The 21,643-nt window shown below is 58.1% G+C and overlaps 2 protein-coding genes across 8 annotated transcripts; both read left to right on the top strand.

The window, feature by feature from the left end:
• The first annotated feature begins 515 nt into the window (after positions 1-515).
• EMILIN1 (elastin microfibril interfacer 1) lies at positions 516-8,394 on the top strand. Its single transcript, XM_058682812.1, has 8 exons — positions 516-1,173; positions 2,117-2,242; positions 2,706-2,926; positions 4,034-5,977; positions 6,355-6,471; positions 6,885-6,902; positions 7,068-7,205; positions 7,627-8,394. The coding sequence occupies exons 1-8, from the start codon at positions 1,004-1,006 to the stop codon at positions 7,962-7,964; spliced, it is 3,072 nt and encodes a 1,023-aa protein (XP_058538795.1). The 5' UTR covers positions 516-1,003; the 3' UTR covers positions 7,965-8,394.
• A 314-nt stretch (positions 8,395-8,708) lies between these two features.
• Positions 8,709-20,362, top strand: KHK (ketohexokinase). Of its 7 annotated transcripts, XM_058682820.1 has the most exons (9): positions 8,717-9,315; positions 13,259-13,375; positions 15,402-15,536; positions 15,726-15,860; positions 17,699-17,771; positions 18,361-18,507; positions 19,564-19,652; positions 19,789-19,946; positions 20,068-20,362. In XM_058682820.1, exons 1-9 carry the CDS (start codon positions 9,224-9,226, stop codon positions 20,151-20,153), a joined length of 1,032 nt encoding a protein of 343 aa, XP_058538803.1. In that variant the 5' UTR covers positions 8,717-9,223; the 3' UTR covers positions 20,154-20,362. The 7 variants fall into 7 exon arrangements, with proteins under 7 accessions (XP_058538809.1, XP_058538807.1, XP_058538806.1 ...); XM_058682824.1 differs by lacking the exon at positions 20,068-20,362 and having other exon boundaries at positions 8,713-9,315; positions 19,564-19,693; positions 19,789-19,897; XM_058682823.1 differs by lacking the exon at positions 20,068-20,362 and having other exon boundaries at positions 8,714-9,315; positions 19,564-19,684; positions 19,789-19,911.
• The last annotated feature ends 1,281 nt before the right edge of the window (positions 20,363-21,643 follow it).

The following is a 21,643-nucleotide window of genomic DNA, read 5'->3' on the forward strand; positions in this document are numbered from 1 at the left end:
ACTTCTTCCTCCCAAGTCACTGACCTAGGTATTTAAATTCTAATCACAGCCCCACTCTTGATGTGCTGTGTTACCTCGGACACGTTACTTTCCCACTCTGGGCCTCGTTGTTCACATCTGTAAAAGCAGGCAGCTGGACAAGATGGTTGAGTGATGCCCTGCTGAGCCCTACAAGTTCATTCTCCCTTTTACAGTCCTCCCCTCCTTTCTCGGGTCTTCTCTCCCAGAGGAGGCTTGCCCTAGCCCCAGGGGAGCTGTGGCTGCAGCTCCCGTTCCCTGTCTAAGCGACCAGCCCAGGGCCTCCTCCCCAGCTCTGGCCCCGGCTCCACTCCATGTGGCCCGTCTGAGAGGCTGGCCCCAAGCCTGGCGGCAACTCCACATTTCTCTGTTTTTCCTTTTTTTTCCTCTCTTTCCCGGAGTTAACAAGAAGCAGATGTGGTGCACGATGGTTGGAGAGGTGGGGGGAGGAAGGGGGAGGCTGGACCGCCAGCCAGACAGGGGGGAAGGGAGTGAGCAAGAGAGGGAGGCGGGAGGCCAGGGCCCGCCCCACAGCCACTCTTGCGCCTCTGAACAGCCACAGGGGCAAAGCCCTGTCACCCCCAGGATCCGGTCATTGGGGAAAACAGATAGGGAGACCAGAGGAGGGCCAGCTGGGGCGCGGGGGGTGGAGGCCCAGGAAGCAGCATCTGAGAGGGGCAGGGACCAGGCACAGGAGGCCAGGGGGCACAGAGAACAAACTCCCCTCAGAAGTGGAGAAGAGGAGAACGAAAAGGAACCAAGGGAGGGACAGACAGGAGCCTGAGGAGGAAAGAGGAGGGGGAGAGGGGTCAGGCCAGGCGGCCAAGGAGGAGGCGTGTGGCTGGGGGCTGCCGGCGGCAGGAAGCTGGGGACAGGACCCGACCCCGGCGCTGTCCCTCGGAGCAGAGGCATCCCGGCTCCAGACAGAGGCGCCAGTGGTCAGGCCGGGATGTGCCTCTGAGGACCACTGCGGAGTGCCCCCACCATGGCCCCCAGCACCCTCTGGAGCTGCTACCTCTGCTGCCTGCTGACCACAGCCGTGGGGGCAGCTAGCTACCCTCCTCGTGGTTATAGCCTCTACACAGGGGGCGGCGGGGCCCTCAGCCCCGGTGAACCCCAGGCCCAGAGCGCTCCCCGGCCTGCCAGCCGCCACAGGTAAGAGTCTGGGTCCCAGCCCAAGGCTGGAGGTGGGTGGGAGGGTGGGTCAGGAGGTTGGTATCCTGGTCCTCGCCTTGGCTACCCTCTCCGGGGCCGTATGCCCTAGTGCAGGGAAGAGGGGGAGAGGAAGCCCATCCATCAGGTGGCCCTGCACAAGCCCGCCTTCCCGTGGGGCATTTCCAGGGCCCCCTAAATAGATAGGTCCCTCCCTTACCTCAGGGGGACCCGTAGTTAGGTGCCCGGGAAAACTCCCCTGAAGGGCACGGGCCGGGCCTTCCTGCAGGCTGACCGTTGCGTCCCAGCCTGGTATCCTCCGGCAGACCTTTATCCCTTCTTAGGGCTTCCTCGGCCCCATCCAGTGATCTGTGATTCTTTCTGACGCTGTGGCTGCTCTGTCCCTTCGGGCTCTCCAGCCGGACACAGATCAAAGGCCAGCATGAATGGGGCCAAGAATGTAGAACGGCAAGCGATGAGAGGGGCAGCGTTCATCAATGGCTTATTCTCTGCTTAACCCTGAGCTGGACCCCTGCCTGCCCTGTCCTCTTCTCTTAGGGGTGGGTGGAAGCCAGCATCCAGGGGATCACCAGAGGGACCCAGCCAGCTGGCTCATACAGGCCACGCTAGGCTGGGGACTGGGACAGAAAGGGACATGAATGAATGTGTGAAATCAGAGGCTCCCCAGGACCCCCCAGCCATGAGAATCAACTTCTTATAGTTGTGGTTTTCCATTCTGTGCTTCCTTTTGCTGTCTTGAAAAGTCTTTACCGACTCTTACAGCACAGGAAAGCGTGGGGGGAGCTGCCCTGCCAAAGTCCTGGCTCCTACAGGTCCCCAGGGGCCCTTCATCTTTTGACCCTCCCTCAGCCCCTCTGGTAGCCCCTGGGCCCTCCTCTGGGGCTTGTGTCTTGGCCCTTGGGCCCAGGTGGGGTTGTGCCTACAGGAACTGGTGTGCCTATGTGGTGACCCGGACAGTGAGCTGTGTCCTTGAGGATGGAGTGGAGACCTTCATCAAGCCCGACTACCAGCCCTGTGGCTGGGGCCAGCCCCAGTGTCCCCGCAGCATCATGTGAGCCCCAGTGCTGGGGGATGGGTACTTGGTGGGGCTGGGCTAGGACAGAAGGAGGGCAGCCAACTCAGGGAATTTGTGCAAAGCAGGCAGCAAGGGACAGGACCAGGGGCTTCGGTCAGAACCATTTGAGAAGATGCCGAGGCAACAGTTTGGGGCGGATACTGAGGGCAAAGTTACCTAGACCACCCTGCCAACCCCCAAATGCCTTCTCTGGGCTGAGTCAGGCCCCAGAGGAGGAGTTCGAGGTTCCAGCATAGGACAAGGGAAGAACAGGGATTTGGCTCCTGGCCAGAAAGCTGACAGCTGTCAGCTGAGCACAGACACATGCTGGACAGTAAGGGGGACCCAGCCTGAGGGACAGGCCTTGTCCACCACCAGCAGCTGCCCATCTCTGAGGACAGGTCCCAGGGTCACTGACAGTACAGGGAGGAGTAAAGAGGCCTCCCTCTGCCTCTCCCAGGTACCGCAGCTTCCTCCGTCCTCGCTACCGAGTGGCCTACAAGACAGTGACAGATATGGAGTGGAGGTGCTGTCAGGGGTATGGGGGCGATGACTGTGCTGAGGGTCCTGCCCCAGCGCTGGGTCCTGCACCTACCACACCACGCCCCCGGCCCCGGCCCGCCCGCCCCAACCTCTCCGGCTCCAGTGCAGGAAGCCACCTGAGTGGACTAGGTGGGGAAGGTGAGTGTGGGAGCCGCTGGGAAGAGAAGTGGGAGCTGGTACCGGGTGGAAAATGTGGGGCCAGGTTGTCAAGGGAAAAACCCTGTGCCCCAAGTCAGAAGGGAATAGAAGGGAGTAAGTGAGATCACTGAGATTCTCTGCCTACCCATGAAGCCCATGCACTGTGTGTGTGTGTGTGCGTGTGTGTGTGTGTGTGTGTGTGTGTGACAGAAGCAGATTGAAAGAGAGGGAGAGAAAAAAAAAGGCTGAGAAAGAGAATGTGCTCACGCACGCCCACATGTGGCCGAGATACTTCCCAGTTGCAAGCCACTTCGGGAGGAAGGGGGAATTCCTGGGAGAAGCTTGTTCACCACGGGGATAGACTACAAGTCCTAGCATGCACTGCACCCGACTACAGGTCCCAGGCCCCTCGGTGGCCTCTGGAGACTGCAGGTCCCAGAATGCAGCAGTCCCCCCTGCTTTCCTGTCATGTGTGCACCAGGCACTGCGGACAGACGCGCTGTGTTTGCCTGCCAGGGAGATAGTCATGCTGTAAATGATGGAAACAGGAACTTCTGGCTGATTCTCCCACCGTCCAGCTAGAGCCCCTGCAGGCTTCCCGCGGAATCTCGCCTGTCCCTTGGTGTTATGGACAGGTGCTTGCCGCCCAGGAACATCCACTGTTATGAGGTCCACAGTGCCTCCCCATATTCCCATTTCACAGATGAGAAAACAGTGTCTGAGAGAAACTCTGGATAGTAGACTTGGTGGTCAAATGGATGCCCTGGGTTTGAAACTTGCCTCGGCCACTTACTAAACTCGTAATCCATGGCCCAGTTCCTTAATGTCCCCTGGGCCTCAGTCTCATGGTCCACAGAACAGGGAAAGCTGTGATGTCTGTCCAGTGGAGTTTGGTGTAAGGGGTGGGGGAAGCCATGTTACAAATAGGGCCTAGAGGCATTCAGTAAATGGAGTTTCTTTCCATCTTTTCTTGCCCAAATTACCCAGCTAAGGAGTGGCTGACTCAGCCAGGAGCTCTTGCCGGAGCTGGGGAAGGCAGGGCCTCGGAGGTAGGCACTGAGCTCCGAGGCCCGGCCCCTCCGCCTTATGCCTTTGCCTCTCTGCCAGGTCCTGGGGAGTCAGAGAAGGTGCAGCAGCTGGAGGAGCAGGTGCAGAGCCTGACAAAGGAGCTGCAGGGCCTCCGCGGTGTCCTGCAGGGACTGAGCGGGCGCCTGGCGGAAGACGTCCAGAGGGCCGTGGAGACGGCCTTTAACGGGAGGCAGCAGCCAGCGGACGCAGCTGCCCGCCCTGGCGTGCAGGAGACCCTCACTGAGATCCAACAGCAGCTGCAGCTCCTGGACAACCGCGTCTCCACCCATGACCAGGAGCTGGGCCATCTCAACAACCATCACGGCGGCGGCGGCGGCGGCGGCGGCGGCGGTGGCGGCAGTGGCAGGGCCCCCGCCCCAGCCCCGGCCCCTCCCGGCCACAGTGAGGAGCTGCCGCGGGAGCTGGAGCGGCGGCTGCAGGAGTCCTGCTCCGTGTGCCTGGCCGGGCTGGATGACTTCCGCCGGCAGCGGCAGGAGGACAGAGAGCGGCTGCGAGTGCTGGAGAAGCGACTGACCTCGGTGGAGGAGCGGCAGCGGCAGCTCCCCGGGCAGGCCGCGGGCCGCAGGCCCCTTCAGGAGTGCTGCCCTCCGGAGCTGGGCCGGCGGCTGGCAGAGCTGGAGCGGAGGCTGGATGTAGTGGCCGGCTCGGTGACAGTGTTGAGTGGGCGGCGAGGCACCGAGCTGGGAGGAGCGGCTGGGCAGGGGGGGCACCCCCCGGGCTACACCAGCTTAGCATCCCGCCTCTCTCGCCTGGAGGACCAGTTCAACTCCACTCTGGGTCCCTCACAGGAGCAGGAGGAGGGCTGGCCCGGGCGCCCTGGGGGCCTGGGCCACTGGCTGCCTGCCGCCCGGGGCCGACTGGAGAAGCTGGAGGGACTGTTGGCCAACGTGAGCGGAGAGCTGGGTGGGCGGCTGGATCTGTTGGAAGAGCAGGTGGCAGGGGCTGTGCAGGCGTGTGGGCAGCTCTGCTCCGGGGCCCCGGGGGAGCAGGACACCCAGGTGAGCGAGATCCTCAGTGCCTTGGAGCGCAGGGTGCTAGACAGCGAGGGGCAGCTGCGTCTGGTGGGCTCAGGCCTGCACGAAGTGGGAGCAGCCGGGGAGGCCCGGCAGGCTGCACTGGAGGAGCTGCAAGGGGTCGTGGGCCAGCTCCAGGGGCGTGTTGACGCGCTGGACGAGACGACGGCGGAGTTCGCGCTGCAGCTGAACCTCACGGCGGCACGGCTGGGCCAACTGGAGGGTCTCCTGCAGGCCCGTGGGGATGAGGGCTGTGGGGCCTGTGGTGGTGTCCAAGAGGAGCTGGGCCGCCTTCGGGACGGTGTGGAGCGCTGCTCCTGCCCCCTGTTACCCCCACGGGGCCCCGGGGCCGGCCCCGGGGTTGGGGGACCAAGCCGAGGGCCTCTGGACGGCTTCAGTGTGTTTGGGGGGAGCTCAGGCTCAGCCCTACAGGCCCTGCAAGGAGAGCTGTCCGAGGTTATTCTCACCTTCAGTTCTCTCAATGATTCACTGCACGAGCTCCAGACCACCGTGGAAGGGCAGGGTGCCGATCTGGCTGACTTGGGAGCCACCAAGGACCGTATCATCTCTGAGATTAACAGGCTGCAACAGGAGGCCACGGAACATGCTACAGAGAGTGAGGAGCGCTTCCGAGGCCTGGAAGAGGGACAGGCCCAGGCTGGCCAGTGCCCCAGCCTAGAGGGGCGATTGGGCCGTCTTGAAGGAGTCTGTGAGCGGCTAGACACTGTGGCGGGGGGACTGCAGGGCCTGCGTGAAGGCCTTTCCCGACACGTGGCTGGGCTCTGGGCTGGGCTACGGGAGACCAACAGCACCAGCCAGACGCAGGCAGCCTTGCTGGAGAAGCTGCTTGGGGGGCAGGCGGGCCTGGGCAGGCGGCTCGGTGCCCTTAACAGCTCCCTGCTGCTGCTGGAGGACAGGCTTCACCAGCTCAGTCTGAAGGACCTCACTGGTGAGGGGGCGAGAGAAGGCATGCGGTGGGAGGTGGTGGTGGGGGGCCCTTTTAAGTCTTTTCTTTCTCCTATCCCTACCCCACAGTAGCCAGTCTTAATCTCATCTACTTTCTCCTTGCTCTGCCCAGCATGAATGGCAGACCCATCACTGTCCCGGGGGTCGGTTTGTCCACCACAGATGACCCAAGCTCCTGGCTCCCCACTCTCCACTGGCAGCTCAGACAGGCCTGTGGGCAGGGGTGGCGTGCTGCTCCGCCAGCCGGGTATCCAGCACGGGCAGCAAGGTGCCCCACCATCTGTCCATGGAGCCATGACTTTCCTTGTCCTTTGGAAACTCCTTTTGTGGCTTTCCTTCAACTGAATTTTGTCACCGTAGGGCCCGCAGGTGAGGCTGGGCCCCCAGGGCCTCCCGGGATACAAGGACCCCCAGGCCCTGCTGGACCTCCAGGACCTCCAGGCAAGGATGGACAAAAGGGACCCATTGGGCCACCAGGTATGTGAGATTCCTACTGCAGCGGGAACTCCCCCACTCCTCTAGCAGCCCCAGGCTCAACATTCTATTCTGAATTTGACAGAGAAAGGAGGAAAGGGGCAAGGAATGGAGGGGGGTCCTATATGGCTGACAGGGAGTGACTAGGAACTGGGACAGTCACTATATGGGCTAGTTGGATAGGGTGGCCTTGCTGCTGTATTGAAGACTAAGGCTGGGCTCACAGGGCTATGTAGGGTGTGAAAGGCTGGGGGCTAGTTGCACTGAAGGGACCCTATTCCTCCTTTTCTTGACACCCCCCTTCCTGCTTTGGAGTCTGTGTGACGCCTAGCACAGCGGAGAGACTCAGCAGATGTTTGCTGAGTGACTTAGTGAGAGCTGCCCCCTTCTTACTGCTCCCTCTTGTCTTCCCACAGGTCCCCAAGGAGAGCAGGGTAAGTTCCTCTCATCTGGTGCTGGAGGGAGGGGAACTGAACTAGGGGTTGGAGGATGGAAGGCCTCAGGCCGCCCTGGAGGTAGAGACCCAGGAGGGGAAGGGGGCCAGGCAGCTCTGCACTGAGCATCCACTCTGACACCCCCTCCCCTTTACCCCTACCCAGGAGTGGAGGGGGCACCAGCAGTCCCTGTGCCCCTGGTGGCCTTTTCAGCTGCCCTGAGTTTGCCACGGTCTGAACCAGGCACAGTGCCCTTCGACAGAGTCCTGCTCAACGATGGGGGCTATTACGATCCAGAGACTGGTAAGCCTGGAAGCAGGCTGGCTGGGCAATGGGGGAGACCGGAAAGGCTGTGCAGTGGTATGTTCTCATTCTTGCCCCCTCAGACAAGGGGAAATCTTCTCATGCTCTGGTTTGGGGAGATCCCTACTTCCTTCATTTACCCATTTTCACCACAGCTTGGGTAAGGGGTGAGCTGGGGAAGGCAGGAGCGCTTCTGTTCAACAGCTCTTTATTGGGGCCCCGGGGATGCTGTAATGTGCTGGGCGCGCAGTAACGAACAAAACGCCAAATGCCCTGCCCTGGTAGAACTTACACTCTAGTGGAAGACAGGTGAAAAGAGCCAGCAGGTTCCTCCTTAGTCCGGGAGTTCTGGGTGGGCTCCCCAACACCTCCCTGGCCCCTGCCACCTGTCTCCCCTCCTGACTGCCATCCTTGTTCCCAGGCGTGTTCACAGCACCACTGACCGGGCGCTACTTTCTGAGCGCGGTGCTGACTGGGCACCGGCATGAGAAAGTGGAGGCCGTGCTGTCCCGCTCCAACCTGGGCGTGGCCCGCATAGACTCCGGTGGCTACGAGCCTGAAGGCCTGGAGAATAAGCCAGTAGCCGAGAGCCAGCCCAGCCCCGGCGCCCTGGGGGTCTTCAGCCTCATCCTGCCGCTGCAGGCTGGAGACACGGTCTGCATCGACCTGGTCATGGGGCAGCTGGCGCACTCAGAGGAGCCGCTCACCATCTTCAGCGGAGCCCTGCTCTACGAGGACCTGGAGCCCAAACAGGTGTAGACAGGGGGCTGGGCCCGACAGGCCCTTAGTGTCTACGCCGGCCAAAGAGCCAGCTGGGGCGGCGGGGCTCCCCCGGCTTCCTGCCTGGGGTGGGGCTCCGTCCCGCCACCCCAGCCCCAGGCGAGCCGCCGTCCCTGTCCCCCTCTGTGGCACAGGCGCCCAGAGCAATCTCTTCGCCACGGCCTGAGCGCGCCGGGTGGGGGACTCTGGCATCCCCTCGTCCAGACTTTTGGCCTGCTCGCCGTCCCCTGCAGGGCCGACTGCGGAGGAGCCCATCCTCGCACCTTCTGCTCCTCCAGCTGGCCTCCAGGCCGATGCAGGGCTCTCCCGACGGGCTCCGGCCCCCACCGCCATACTAAACTATTCAGGAATAAAGACACTTGGTTTTTCTAAAAAACAAAACAAAACAAAACAAAACAAACCGTCTGCTCCAGTACGTATTCAAGGGTAGACAGAAGTACACGAGGGACGGACGGGGTGAGGGAGGTGAAGCCCCAGGTTCGGGACCCTGGTCGCCGCTCCTCCGGGCTCGGTGGCTCTGTGCGCACTTGCCGTGCACGCGCCGGCGGCCCGTGCCCGGCGCTCCTCCCCGGAACGCCCGTTCCGCCGGCGTCCGCCAGGGGGCTCTGGGAGCCGACTCCCGTCACGTGACCGCCGTCGCTCACCTAGCCGCCCCAGCTACCCGGCGGGGGAGGCGGGGCCTCGAGCTGGGATTGGCTGGACCTCGGGGGCGGGGCGGAGCCGCGGCGACGCGCCGGGAAAGGCTAGGGCTGAGGGGGCCAGGCCGCAGCTGCGAGGCCCGGCACTACCTCGGTCTCGGGTCTGGAGTGGGAGTCGCAGGTGCAGGAGAGGGAGGGGCAAGGGGCGCCTTTCTACTGCACTTTTTTTTTGCATTCAGGAGATTGCCTAGCTGCAATCTAGAGAGGTTTGCATGAGCCTCGAGTCTGCCTGACAAGTGAGGAAATAAGGCCAAGAAGCGGGAAGGGTTGCCATCTGCTGGGCCACGCCACCTGCTAAGGGAAGGCCGGGAACCAAGGCCTCGGGGGTCTGCGTTCCCAAGCCCGCTCGGTGGGCGTGGGGAGCAAGGGCCCTGCTCTGTTCCCTCGAGACTGCAGAAGGCTCTCTGAGGGGAGGAGCTCAGGACGCAGAGGAGGAGCCAAGTCCGCCCCAGGAGCGGGGACCCGATCCTCGGAAATAAAACGCAGAGCCCGGGAGGAACCCCGTCAGCCAGGCGGGCAGAAAGCTCCGGGAGCGGCCTCATGGAGGACAAGCAGATCCTGTGCGTGGGGCTAGTGGTGCTGGACATCATCAATGTAGTGGACAAGTACCCGGAGGAGGACACGGACAGCAGGTAGGGGCGCCCGGGCCCCCCGGACACCCCAGGGGCCGCTGCAGCCCCACGTTTGAGCCCGGCAGCTCAGACCCCAGGTCCTCGGGTCCAGGGGCCCCGCAGTGAGAGTCCAGCCTCGGGAGCTGGTGTCCCGTCCCCTCCGCCCGGGAGGACCTAGGGAAGGAATTGAGGCCGTTAGTAATAAGGCCCAGGCTTTGGATAGCACTGTGTTGGCCAATTGCCGTTCCAGGAATCATTATCCACGTTTTACCCATAAGCAGGTAGATGAAGAGATTTAACCAAGGGCACAGAGCTAGTAAGGTGCGCGACCAGCTTCTCTCTTTTTAACAAAAAGACGGCTGCACTTGCCTCTTACCAGCATTTACTTCTAATTTATCTACCACGTATATCTCATCTATTTCTTAAATCTTGAGGGAGCTTACAATAAGTATGCAGTTAGACCGCAGGAACATTTAAAACCGTGGTATTTGAGCTTCACTCTAGCTTCAAGGCCTTGCTGGCACTGGAGGTGTATTTGGAGATGCCGTGGGTGGTGGATAGAGCTGGTTCACGTGCCATCACCAACGTGTTTCCCTGGCGCTAAATTCCAAAAGGAGTTTACCAGAAGTCCTTTTTACAAAACACAGCGTCTTTCTTGGTTGTCTGGTAAAAGTGGAAGAGTCGCTGGTTGGCTCTTATATTTACTCTTGATAAGAACCTCACCGTTAATCACTGCAATCCCAAGAGGGCATTTCTGTGGGCTAGAATCTTTGGGTCCACCCAGCCCCATCACATGCATTACACATAATTTCCTTACAGCAGCCAGTGGGCAGTATGGAAGGGTCAGTCGGATCCTCTCTTTATAGATGATGAAGCAGCTAAATATGTGGAGAAATTAAATAAGAATCGTAAGACCACATAGTTACTGAGTGGGCAGAGCAGTAGTTACAACGCCTACGAATCTAGTGTTCCGGGCCTCGGTTGTCTCCTGTGCTCCCTCTGCCCATCTCACGGAGTTGACCCTTTGCTTTGGGCTGCTTTGTTTGCCAGAGGTTAGAGCCCTTGCCAGGGGCACAGGGACAGTGGGGGAGGGGCACAAGGGGATGCTGCTCTGTAGACCTAGCCCCCCTACCAGGTCAAGCTGGCCCCAGGATGCAGTGCACGGTGAGGAGTTAGGCCTCCTCTCAAGAGAACAGTGTGGATCCCAGGACCGGAGGGCCCGGGGAGGAACCGGAGTGCCTGCTTTTCACAAGAGCTGCAGGCCCATTCCCTTTGAGCTTACTTAGGGGGAGAGGTTAGGATAAGGAGATCCTCGGGGCTCCCACCAGGACGAGCTCATTCTGAAGTTGGGCGCAAAGGAAGGCACCTCTCTAAAGAGACCCTTCCCATGTTCTCCATGCTCTCTGCTCCCAGGGTGTACCCCCCTCTCCCCCAGACCCATAGCTCTGCTCCTCTGCTGAGCAGAGCGCTTGCCCATAGGGCCTCTGTCTGTCATGTGCCTAGCCCACCCAGCCCACCTTCTGGACTCTGTTGTGCTTCCCAGATGGGCAAGCCCAAGTGGGGACCCAGGCCTTCCCAAGTGGGCACCTCAGCCCCATCTGTCCCAGACTCTCTGTGCTCCATGGGCAGCTGGGACTCTCAGGAGCTGCCACCTGGAACTTGGCCAGACCCCTGAGGAACGGCCCTGCCTCCCAGAGTCCAGGCCAAGAAGAGCCTTCCAGAAAGCATCCTCTTGCTCAGCAGAGCATTTCTGCACAGGAAGTTGGGTATTCGTGTGACTTTGAAGGATCTCCACAAAGCCAAAGTGTGTAACCTTTCTGTGAAACCTCATCCAAGCTGGGGCCTAACTACTTTCTATTCAGAAATATAGAGCGCATTGCAGTGGTTTAGGGAGTCAGGAAACCTGGGTTCTGACAGCAGCTTTGTCATGAAGTATTGGTGTGATCTGAGCAAGTCAAATCCCACTAGGCTCCCCCTTTCTAATCTGCATGAAAATTTCTCTAAAGCTCATAGCTTGAGTAATGTTTGACCTTTTACAAATTAGTATCTTTTCTTTTTTTTTTTTAATTTTTATTTTTGAGAGCGAGAGAGAGACAGAGCATGAGCTGGAGAGGGACAGAGAGGGAGGGAGACACAGAATCCGAAGGAGACTCCAGGCTCTGAGCTGTCGGCGTAGAACCTGACGTGGGGCTCGAACCCACAGACCATGAGTGGGATGCTCAACCAACTGAGCCACCCAGGCACCCCAATTAGTTTCCTTTCTAATAAGATCACGGACACCTTTTCCCAAGGCTGAAGAGAACTACAGGGTTAAGTCTTGTGTGCCAAAATACCTTAGCCTAAAAATTCTGTTTCATTCCTTTCTTTCTTTTTTAAGATTATTTCTTTTTGAGACAGAGAGAGACAGAGCATGAACGGGGGAGGGGGCTGAGAGAGAGGGAGACACAGAATCAGAAGCAGGCTTCAGGCTCTGAGCCATCAGCCCAGAGAGCCCGACGCGGGGCTTGAACTCACGGACCGCGAGATCGTGACCTGAGCTGAAGCCGGACGCTTAACCGACTGAGCCACCCAGGCACCCCTGTTTCATTTATTTCTTTTTTTTTTTTTTTTTTTAAATTTTTTTTTCAACGTTTTTTATTTATTTTTGGGACAGAGAGAGACAGAGCATGAACGGGGGAGGGTCAGAGAGAGAGGGAGACACAGAATTGGAAACAGGCTCCAGGCTCCGAGCCATCAGCCCAGAGCCTGATGCGGGGCTCGAACTCACGGACCGCGAGATCGTGACCTGGCTGAAGTCGGACGCTTAACCAACTGCGCCACCCAGGCGCCCCTCATTTATTTCTTAATTAGTGGTTCTTCTTACTGTAAGAGGCCACAGTTATTCTTGTTTTTGGAACTGGAAGAATATAAATAACAGCCTGCACTGTTTACCTCCCAGTATTATTGGAGCACAATGAGAAATCGTTCCAGTGCTTTGACATGCGTAAGTAATCATTTTTGTTGTTGAGAACAATGCAGTCCTTCAGGTGTATCTCCAGTTAGTTTCCTCGGATTACACCTTGAGTTAGGTTTCCAGCAAAGACAGAGAAAAACTGAGGAAAAAAAGGTAATTATGTGATGGGATGTTGTGTTAACAAACCTTATTGTGGTAATCATTTTGCAATACATGCGTATATCAAATCACCACATCGTATACCTTAAACTTATGGACTGTTATATGGCAATTATATTTCAATAAAACTGCAAAAAAAAAAAAGGGGAAAATGGAGAAAAACTGGTCTTCATCCAATAATCTTTTTAACTTTTGACATTGCGTTTTTAAATCTTAAAAAAAATTTTTTTTCCCTAAGTTTATTTATTTTGAGAGAGAGGCAGTGCAAATGGGGGAGGGGCAGAGAGAAAGGGAGAGAGGGAATCCCAAGCAGGCTCAGCACTGCCAGCGCAGAGCCCGACATGGGGCTTGAACCCACGAAACTACGAGATTGTGACCTGAGCCGAAGCCAAGGACCGGATGTTTAACCGACTGAGCCACCCAGGTACCCCTTAACCTTGACATTGTAAAAGTTAGCTTTCCCTCCACATAACTCCTACATTGGTTACAGCGTACAGGTTTGCTCCCTGTCTTACTTATTTTGACCTGAGTTGTTACTGAAGCAGGCTCCCCAAGGACAGGAGTAGGTAGCGGATTTGACACCTTTGGGTTATCCAGCAATCAAGGTGGAGGCTGAAGGTCCCTCTGCCTGGGGGAGAGGTGGGTCATTGTAACCGAGGAGGAGGTCACCTGAGTTAGTGGAGCCCTCCTCTGAGATACCTGAAGGAGTGAAAACGGAAAAATCAAGATGCTTTCTGAGGGAGGCCTCCCAGCTTTTACACGCCCCGGGGCCCTGCCCCAGGACTGCGTTCGGTCTTGCTTATCCTGGCATCAGCCTGCTGGAGCTGCAGGGACCCTCCCTGTGTTTTGCAGGTGCTTGTCCCAGAGATGGCAGCGTGGAGGCAACGCATCTAATTCCTGCACGGTCCTCTCCCTGCTTGGAGCCCCCTGTGCCTTCATGGGCTCGCTGGCCCCGGGCCATGTTGCCGAGTGAGTGGAGGAAGGAGCGGGCAGACTGCCTTGTAGAAGGAAGTCTTAACCCTGGGTGGGGGTGGGGGGCTGGGGGCAGGCTGTGAGAAACGGTTTGTGGCCACCAGAAATGGGTAGGAGGGGCAAGAGTGGGGCACCAGCATCCCAGACCCTCCCAAGCGCGGCTGTTTGCTGCTCGGGTGCTAACGCTCTCCTGTGAAAGCTTTTATCTCCACAGCCTGTTTCCCTGGCCACTGCCCAGAGCCTGCTCAGCTTCCCACCTTCTCCTTCCTTGCTTCCAACAGACTCTGCAATGGATGTGACTTTGCCCTTCTCAAGTCCCTAATCCTGGCTATGCTTGTGGCAGGAGGCAGCTAGGGACCTGCTGTCCCAACCCTCCCTCGGGGATGTCCAGCATCCATGGTCCTAGGGTTCAGGCCCACGGTTTCTTCCCCAGCTGAGGGGGCAGGGCCACTGCTGTGTCCCCGTGGTTCACTAAAGCAACAAGAGCAGCCGGCCGAGGACACCCTGAAGCCACGTGCTAAAGCTGGGCCCAGGCCCAGGCCTGCCAGCTCCCCGGCTGTGAGGCTGCAGCCCGTAGGTGGCCCGTACGCTTTCTCCATGTTGGCTGCTGTGGGGACCCAAGAGCCCTTTGACCCCCGGCCCCGCCAACTCAGCAAACGCTTATCAGGAGGTGAGGCCCACACTTTGCCCACTGTGGGCACTAGGGCAGGCTGCCAGGTTGCTGGCCTGTGAAGCACAGCCCTTTGAACCCTGGTTTCATGGGGGTGCTGCCAGAGCCCAGCCCCCTGAGCTGTGGCCAGATTCTCTTCCTCGGTGATCCGGCACAAAACAAATCAGTGGGCAAGGGCCCGCCCTGTGAGGTGGCACAGAGGGACCTGGTGCCAATAGCTGGTCACTCGTCAACCTTCTTCAGTGGCTGTCTTCCTTCCTGTTCCTCTGGCTTAGGGTGGTAGACTCACCTTTCTGGAACAATAATGCCGTTAGGTAGGCCATTCCAAATTCTCCCCCTTTGTTCAGCAAGCATTTAATGAGCACCTACCACGTGCTAGGCACGGAGGGTGCAAAAAATCATTTGGAAAACCACCCCGTAGTTTGCATGCTTTGGAAGGATCCTACTATTTAAAGGATCTTTGAGGTGTACGATGAGGAATGATGCCCCAGCTTGATGCCTATATACAAATCTGTATTGTCCAGCCAGCGTGAGAAAGGCCAAGATGGTGGCTGGACCAGCGGTCACAGGACACTTTCCAGAGACGCTGCGGCCAGGAGGCGTGGGGGTGGCGCAGTCTCTCCCAGGGTCCACCTCCCACTCACTCTGATTAGAGGGGATTCTGGGGAAGAGTCCTGGACCAGGCCCCACGTCGAGGAGCATCAGGCACTGGGAGCCAGCTCACTGCCTGCGGGGTTCACCTTGCCACGAGAGGTGAGGGTGGTGGGTGGCCTCACCAAGGCAGCACCACTTCCTGGCTGGGCATCACGGAGGCAGCCGCGGACTGAGTGGAATCCCAGTAGCACTCAAGGGACTCCCGAGAGAAGAGTACCGTGAGGATGAGTGTGTAGAGGGCAGCTGGGGAGTGAAGTACCACCTTGGTAATTATCAGTCTGCCAAGGCTTTGCATGAGACAGACCACAGTGCTCTCACCTGCTTCGTTCAAACAGGGCACGTGCTCCAGGCCCCCAGATCTACCCCATCTGGGTTCACTGAGCACATCATTTCTGGCTTGAGTCAGACTGAAGGACAGGATCCGGGTTGGAGTTTACCTCAGCCAGGACCTAAAAGAACATCCCTTAGTGTTTCTGTCACTGAGTTCCAGGCTCTGTGCCCCTGCCTCTCCTGCCCCCTGGCATAGCCTCTGACAGCATGGTGATTCCCGGCTCCCTCCTAGCCCCCTCTGCTTGCAGCCGGAGTCCCTGCCGCCTCCCTCCAGTCCCCAAACCCTTTGCAGCCGGAGTCCCTGCCGCCTCCCTCCAGTCCCCAAACCCTGTTGAACTACACCTCCCCTGGGTTACTCCATCTCGGCAGTTTTGTCCTGGATGACCTCCGCCGCTATTCTGTGGACCTACGCTACACAGTCTTTCAGACCACGGGCTCTGTCCCCATCTCCACAGTCATCATCAACGAGGCCAGTGGTAGCCGTACCATCCTCCATGCCTACAGGTTTGTACGCCTGTCCGCACCTTGCCAGCTGCCGCCGCCGCCATCACCGAACTCCCGGAACGGGACCCTTCTTCTCAGAGAGGCACCCCTGCTCCGGCATCCCTCCTCAACACTGGGGGAGGCCCAGGCCACTCGTAGGCTCTAATTTGTGTCTCCTTGCCCTTCCCTTGGCTCGGGCTCCACCTCAAGCTTCCTGGTGGCCGACTTCAGGCAGCGGGGCGTGGATGTGTCTCAGGTGGCCTGGCAGGGCAGAGGGGAAACCCCATGCTCTTGCTGCATCGTCAACAACCGCAATGGCTCCCGCACCATTGTGCTCTACGACACGTAAGGCCCCCCCGGCCTCGCCCTGGCACGGCCCACCAATCAGTTCCCTCCCTCGCCACCACGGGCATCCCAACTGCCTGCTCTCTGCCGCCTCTCTCTATACCAGAAATTGTCCTCATGCCAAACTGCTCAGTGATTTCTGAATTGTTTTCAATTAGGAGAGAAGTGAGGTGGGAAGAGATGTGCTTTGTTCTGCCTGGTGACTTGGCCTCGGTCACCACCAAGGATGGGCGGGCAGGCCTGTGCAAAACATAATTCGTGATGTAATTCCTCCGTAATTGGCCAATCAGCAGCCTGGGTATGGGTGTGGGGAAATTGTTCTGAGGAGCGGGGACAGGAGGTGTGATTCAAACCATCTGAAGTCCTGAAGGGGACTCACTGGAATTTCCAGGGTCAGCCCCAGGGTTGCCAGCCTGCAGCATGGCACCAAGGAGCTGGGTTTGGGTGTTCAGAAGAGATGAGCCCACCGCGAAGCTCCCTGCATAATGAAGCCAGGCCAAATGCCACACACAATTCACAGCTGTTGCTGAAGTAGAGGGAAGGGGAACATTGGGTCAGCAGATCAGGGGCATCTGATGCCATGTTAACTGGGGGGAGGGAATCCCTTTAAAGTCCCAAGCTGCTAGGGAGAGGCCCTGTGGGCCCAGACTCTTCTTGTCTCCCCTAGATTGCCTCCTGAAGAATCTCAGACATTTAGCTTACTAAGAATCTAGCATGTGCCAGGTACTATGTTAGGGCTGAGGTGGTCCACATCCAGCAGCCCTGGGGTTCAGGCTGTCCCTACTGCCCGGCATGACTACTGGACCTGGGGAAGAGGGGCAATTATCCTCGGACAAGCTTTATGGCCAGTGGTCTCTGGGCTCAGTGTGTCGCAATGAATGAGTGGGCATATATGCTAGCAATGACCTTCACCTTGGTCAATCCTAGTGTTCTGCCCATCAAGTAACAATCTGTAGCAACTTTGATCAAGGACACCACACGGGTATTCACAAGAAGGGAAGGAGGGGAGTTCCAAGGAGAAACGTTTATTGCCCTCTGGCCTCAGTGTAGGGAGATCCACACACGTTACCTTCAACTGCAACAAGCTGGTGGGTTTGGACCCATCTACCAAATGGGGAAGCAGCCTCAGAAAGGCCCAGGTACTCAGCTAGTTAATTGGATGGATTCGGCTGCAGAGCGGGAGGAATATAGGTTAGGTGTAGCTCACTGGTCAAGGCGGACCCTTCCCAGGGCTCCACACCTAAGTCAGCCAAACAAAAACTCATCCTCAAGCACCAACCTTGACCTCGGAGTTGTAACACAGAGCTGCCGAACTTAGAACGGTGGTGCTGTCGCGGCTGGGACGCCAGAAGTGAACAGGACCAGACCCAGAGCAGCCATAGCCTTTGTAGATCACCAGGGCATTGCATGCTGGGAGCTGTGTGCTGCTGGCAAGGCGGGGGATTCTGGGAATTGTAGTCCCTGGTGCTCTTAAGAGTATTCTGGGAGATGTGGTCTCCAAGGCACTCAACTGGCCTCTTGTCACGTGCTGCAGTTGAGTTTACCCTTAGAAAATATCACAGCCTCCAACACCCAAAGGGCATTCTAGCAAACTGCTTCTAATCCCCTGTCTGGATGGAACTGAGTGGGGCAAGGAGTGGTCAGGAGTTTAGCCTGGAATAGCCTATCCTGGAGCTGAGCCTCAGAAGCCTGTGCTGTAGAAGCCTGTGCTGTAGATGTAGTTTCTGGCCATGCTGCAGGCAGCACCAGGCAAAGGGGCCCCAGCAACCAGTTAGAGATCCCAGCCTTGGCTGACCTCACCATCATGCCTTTTCTGTCGTTTCTGTCCAATGACTTAGGAACCTGCCAGATGTGTCTGCTGCGGACTTTGACAAAGTTGATCTGACCCGGTTCAAGTGGATCCACATCGAGGCAAGTCTTGCCCTATCTGTGTTTTGAGGGGCTCAACGTGCCAGGTCCTCCACATATTTTGCCTTCTTAGTTTTTTTGAACCATGATGTACCTTAGAGATAAATGAATCCAACTACCCTCATCCCCTCTCCATTCTTCTTTGTGTTTTCAGGTAGGAAACTAAGGCCCAGAAAGATTGGGTGACTTACTCAAGGTCACACAGCAGGGTGTAGGCACCAGAAGCAGGATGCCGGCTCCAGGCAAAGGCCCATGCTTTCTGTGTTACAGACTGCCCACCTCCTCTAGACTCTGAGAAGTCCCAAGTTCTAATCCTAGCCTTGTGATTTAATTTACTGTAGGTCCTTAAGAAAGTCTTTTATTCTTCTGTCTCCTCCTCTGTGAAATGGGGGGGGGGGGAGGGGGAGGGGGCGGCTGGTTAATAAGGTCTCCAAGGTCCATGACTGCTCTAGAATTTTGAAACTTAGAATGGAGTTCCCGCCCCCTGCCTCCCCTCACCCGGAATTCCAGCAGGGAGGGAAGAATGAGCCAGATCAGCTGGGCACTGCCCAGCTGGTCCTGAGCTGCCCTGCCCCGCCCCGCCCCGCCCCAGGGCCGGAATGCATCGGAACAGGTGCAGATGCTGCAGCGGATAGAACAGCACAATGCCAGGCAGCCTCCAGGTCAAAAGATCCGAGTGTCCGTGGAAGTGGAGAAGCCCCGAGAGGAGCTGTTCCAGCTGTTTGGCTATGGAGACGTGGTGAGTGGCCCACACAGCTTCCCCTTGCCACATCCTGCTAATTTGGTTCTTAAAGGGAGCCAAGCATTCCCTTGTTCTGCCTCCCACACCTGGAATGGCTTGGTGTCATTGGCAGGTGGGGGGCAAAGAGGCCCCCAGCTTTGGGCTCCCGTGCAGGCCTCAGCAGTGGCCACGGAGCAAAATTTCTCTGTCCCAGTGGGTGCATAGGTACGAGAGTAGCCAAGGGGGGGGGGGGGGCTACTAGAGCCAGCCTCGGAGCACCCTGCGTGGGAGCATCTCCTCCCTGGGCCTCCTCAGTCTCTCCTTCTGTCAAATGGAAGAATGGGACTGTTCTCCCAGGTGTCCTCCAACTCTGGGGTGGGTGGCAGGCTGTGGGGGCCACTGAGGGGTGAGGGAGGATGGGAGGGGACTTGCATAGGGTAAGTTTGGGCAGTTCTGGAATGGAAATGAAATCTGAGTGACAATCCTGGCATCATAGCCTGAGCTGGTTGGACCTCCACTCGGGCGGCACAAAGGTACAGGTGCCTGAGCCACACCCTGGGTTTTTATTTGATTGGTGGGGGTGGAGCTCAGCTGAAGTATTTTTTAACAAAACTCTCTCTGGAAGTTCTAATGTGTAGCTGGTGTTGAGGAAGCTCTACAACCCTTGCCCCTTTGTTTTATAGGTGAAGAAACGACCCAGAGGGCATAGTTGCATTAAGAAAACAAAACAAAAACGCCCGCGAGAGCCAGAGGTGTAACGTGGCAGTGGTAGCTCTCACCGCCAGATGGCGCTCAAGGCTCGCTGTGGGTTTTCAATTGCAGGGACATTCGTTGCTCTAGAACAAATAAACCGGGGATTTTTGCGTCACAATTTACAGGGCTGTATTCTAGCATATCTAGAGCAAGTATGAAAACGCATCCCAGTGAGACAGCGAGATACTACGTTGGGGATTTAAGTGGCCACGTTGGAGGAGTGACATTGCACTATGGGGGCAACGCCAGGCTGCTGGTGGTGAGTGACTGAGCCAGGACTAGGGTGGAGGTAACCGTCAGCCTCTCTTCCACTGCCCACAGGTGTTTGTCAGCAAAGATGTGGCCAGGCACTTGGGGTTCCGGTCAGCAGTGGAGGCCCTGAGGGGCTTGTATGGTCGTGTGAGGAAAGGGTGAGCAGGGGAAAGCCAGGAAGAGGCCTTAGGTACGGAGCGTGAGTGAGCCTGGACACTGGGGGCCGCCCTGGGGAGGGGGGTGAGGCTGGGGGCCCGGTGGGCTGACAGCCCAGCTGAGTGGAGGGTCTTGCAGGGCTATGCTAGTCTGCGCCTGGGCTGAGGAGGGCGCTGATGCCCTGGGCCCTGACGGACAGCTGCTTCACTCGGATGCTTTCCCTCCACCCCGGGTGGTGGATACTCTGGGGGCCGGAGACACCTTCAACGCCTCAGTCATATTCAGCCTGTCCCAGGGTGAGTACCCCCCCCCCCACCCCCCCCACCCCCCCCCCCCCCACCCCCCCGGCACGAGGCCCAGGGCTGAGGCCTGCCTCTGCCCGGAAGACCGAGCTCATCTAGCTATTTGTCTCTCCAGGGAAGAGTATGCAGGAGGCTTTGAGATTTGGCTGCCAGGTGGCCGGCAAGAAGTGTGGCCTGCAGGGCTTTGATGGCATTGTGTGAATGCCCGATGGTGGTGGTTGCTGGCTTACACTACCCCCCTCCTTGGAGGCTGGCATCACCGGCCGCCGTTGCCTTCTCCCCTCCATCCAGCCTGGCACATGGGCTGCCCTGCTCCCTGGGCGGATGCAGACCGAGGGAGGGTTCCACCTGTGTCCTGTGTCTCTCTCACACTGCTGAGCCACACAGGAAATAAATCTGCCCCAAAGCCAGCTTCCTTCTGCCAGTCTGTTTGTCCTTGATTCCTGAACTGCTCTGGCTGGGGACTCCAGAGGCTTTGATACTACAGCCCTTCACCCTCTTCTTCTCTAGTCCCCAAATTAGCCTCCTTGCCGAGGCCCAGAGGAGGGGCTGCCTACACCAGAGCAGCAGGGAAGTACCCAGGACTTGCCTCCAGCTGTGCCCTTGGTGGTGGCCCAGCTGGTCTGGTGAGGAGGAGCCACAGGGGGTGGGTAGAGACCGTGAGGCTTCCTGGCTGAGGGCAGGGGGACACTTCTGTCCTTGTGCCCCAGGGAACCTTCCAAACAATACGCCCATTTGAAAATCTCCTCTGGGCCCCTGGGCTGTCACAAGACTCCAGTCTTAAGGCTCCAGGACTGTCCACAAGGTTGAGCCAAGCTGATGGGCCAATGGGCAGGGAGCCTACTCTGGTTTGGTGGTGCCTTCACAATCTAAAAATATCCCCCCCCCCCCCCCCCCCCCCCCGTGACTGTCCCAGAACCAACAAGCCCCACCCTTAGAGCCGCCCTGTAGTTAAGGCTGTGCTTCAGCCACAAATGTGCCCCAGGATACAGTTGCTGTCCCGGAGGGAGACGGGGCCTGAGGGCATATTGGAATTAGCCTATTTTTTATAAGCTTCATAGGGGAGTTGGGGCAGGGTGTGTGAGGCCACAGAATGTGATACAGAGCCTGGGCTTTGCAGTCTGACACACGTGAATCCAAATCGGCCACTTAACTAGCAGTGTCACCTTGGGTGTATTACTGAATGCCGTCTTCCTCAGTTTCCTCATCTGTCAAATGGAGCTAATTCTGCCTGGTCATAGAATTATTGTGAGGGTACAGACAACATATAAAATGTCCAGCATGATGGCTGGTACGGACCAGGCTCTCAATAAATGGCAGTTCTTAATATTTGGGGGTGGGCACATACAGGGTGGTGGGGAAGACCTGCTCGGAGCTGCAGGAGGCTTCTGGGTATCTGAACACCCGGTGGCGGGGGGGGGGGGGGGGGGGCGGGGGGGGGCGGAGGGGGGAAGGGGAGCACTCGGGCCCCAGGGAGAGTCTGTGCTCTCTTCCCCGGCTTGTCTGCAGCCGGCCGGGCCCTACTGCTGCAGCCTGCTTGCCGGGCACTGTCCAGGAACACTGGGAAAGCCGAAGCCCCTCCGAGAGGCCCTCCCGGTCCCCAACCCCCTGTGTCCCTGAGATCAGGCAGGCTAGACCTGTAGGTAGACGGCCTGAGTGGATGAATTCATTCAGTTTTTTATTGGCTGTCT

This window comes from Neofelis nebulosa, chromosome 9 (genome assembly GCF_028018385.1).
Source record: "Neofelis nebulosa isolate mNeoNeb1 chromosome 9, mNeoNeb1.pri, whole genome shotgun sequence".
NCBI classification, from domain to species: Eukaryota; Metazoa; Chordata; class Mammalia; order Carnivora; family Felidae; genus Neofelis; species Neofelis nebulosa.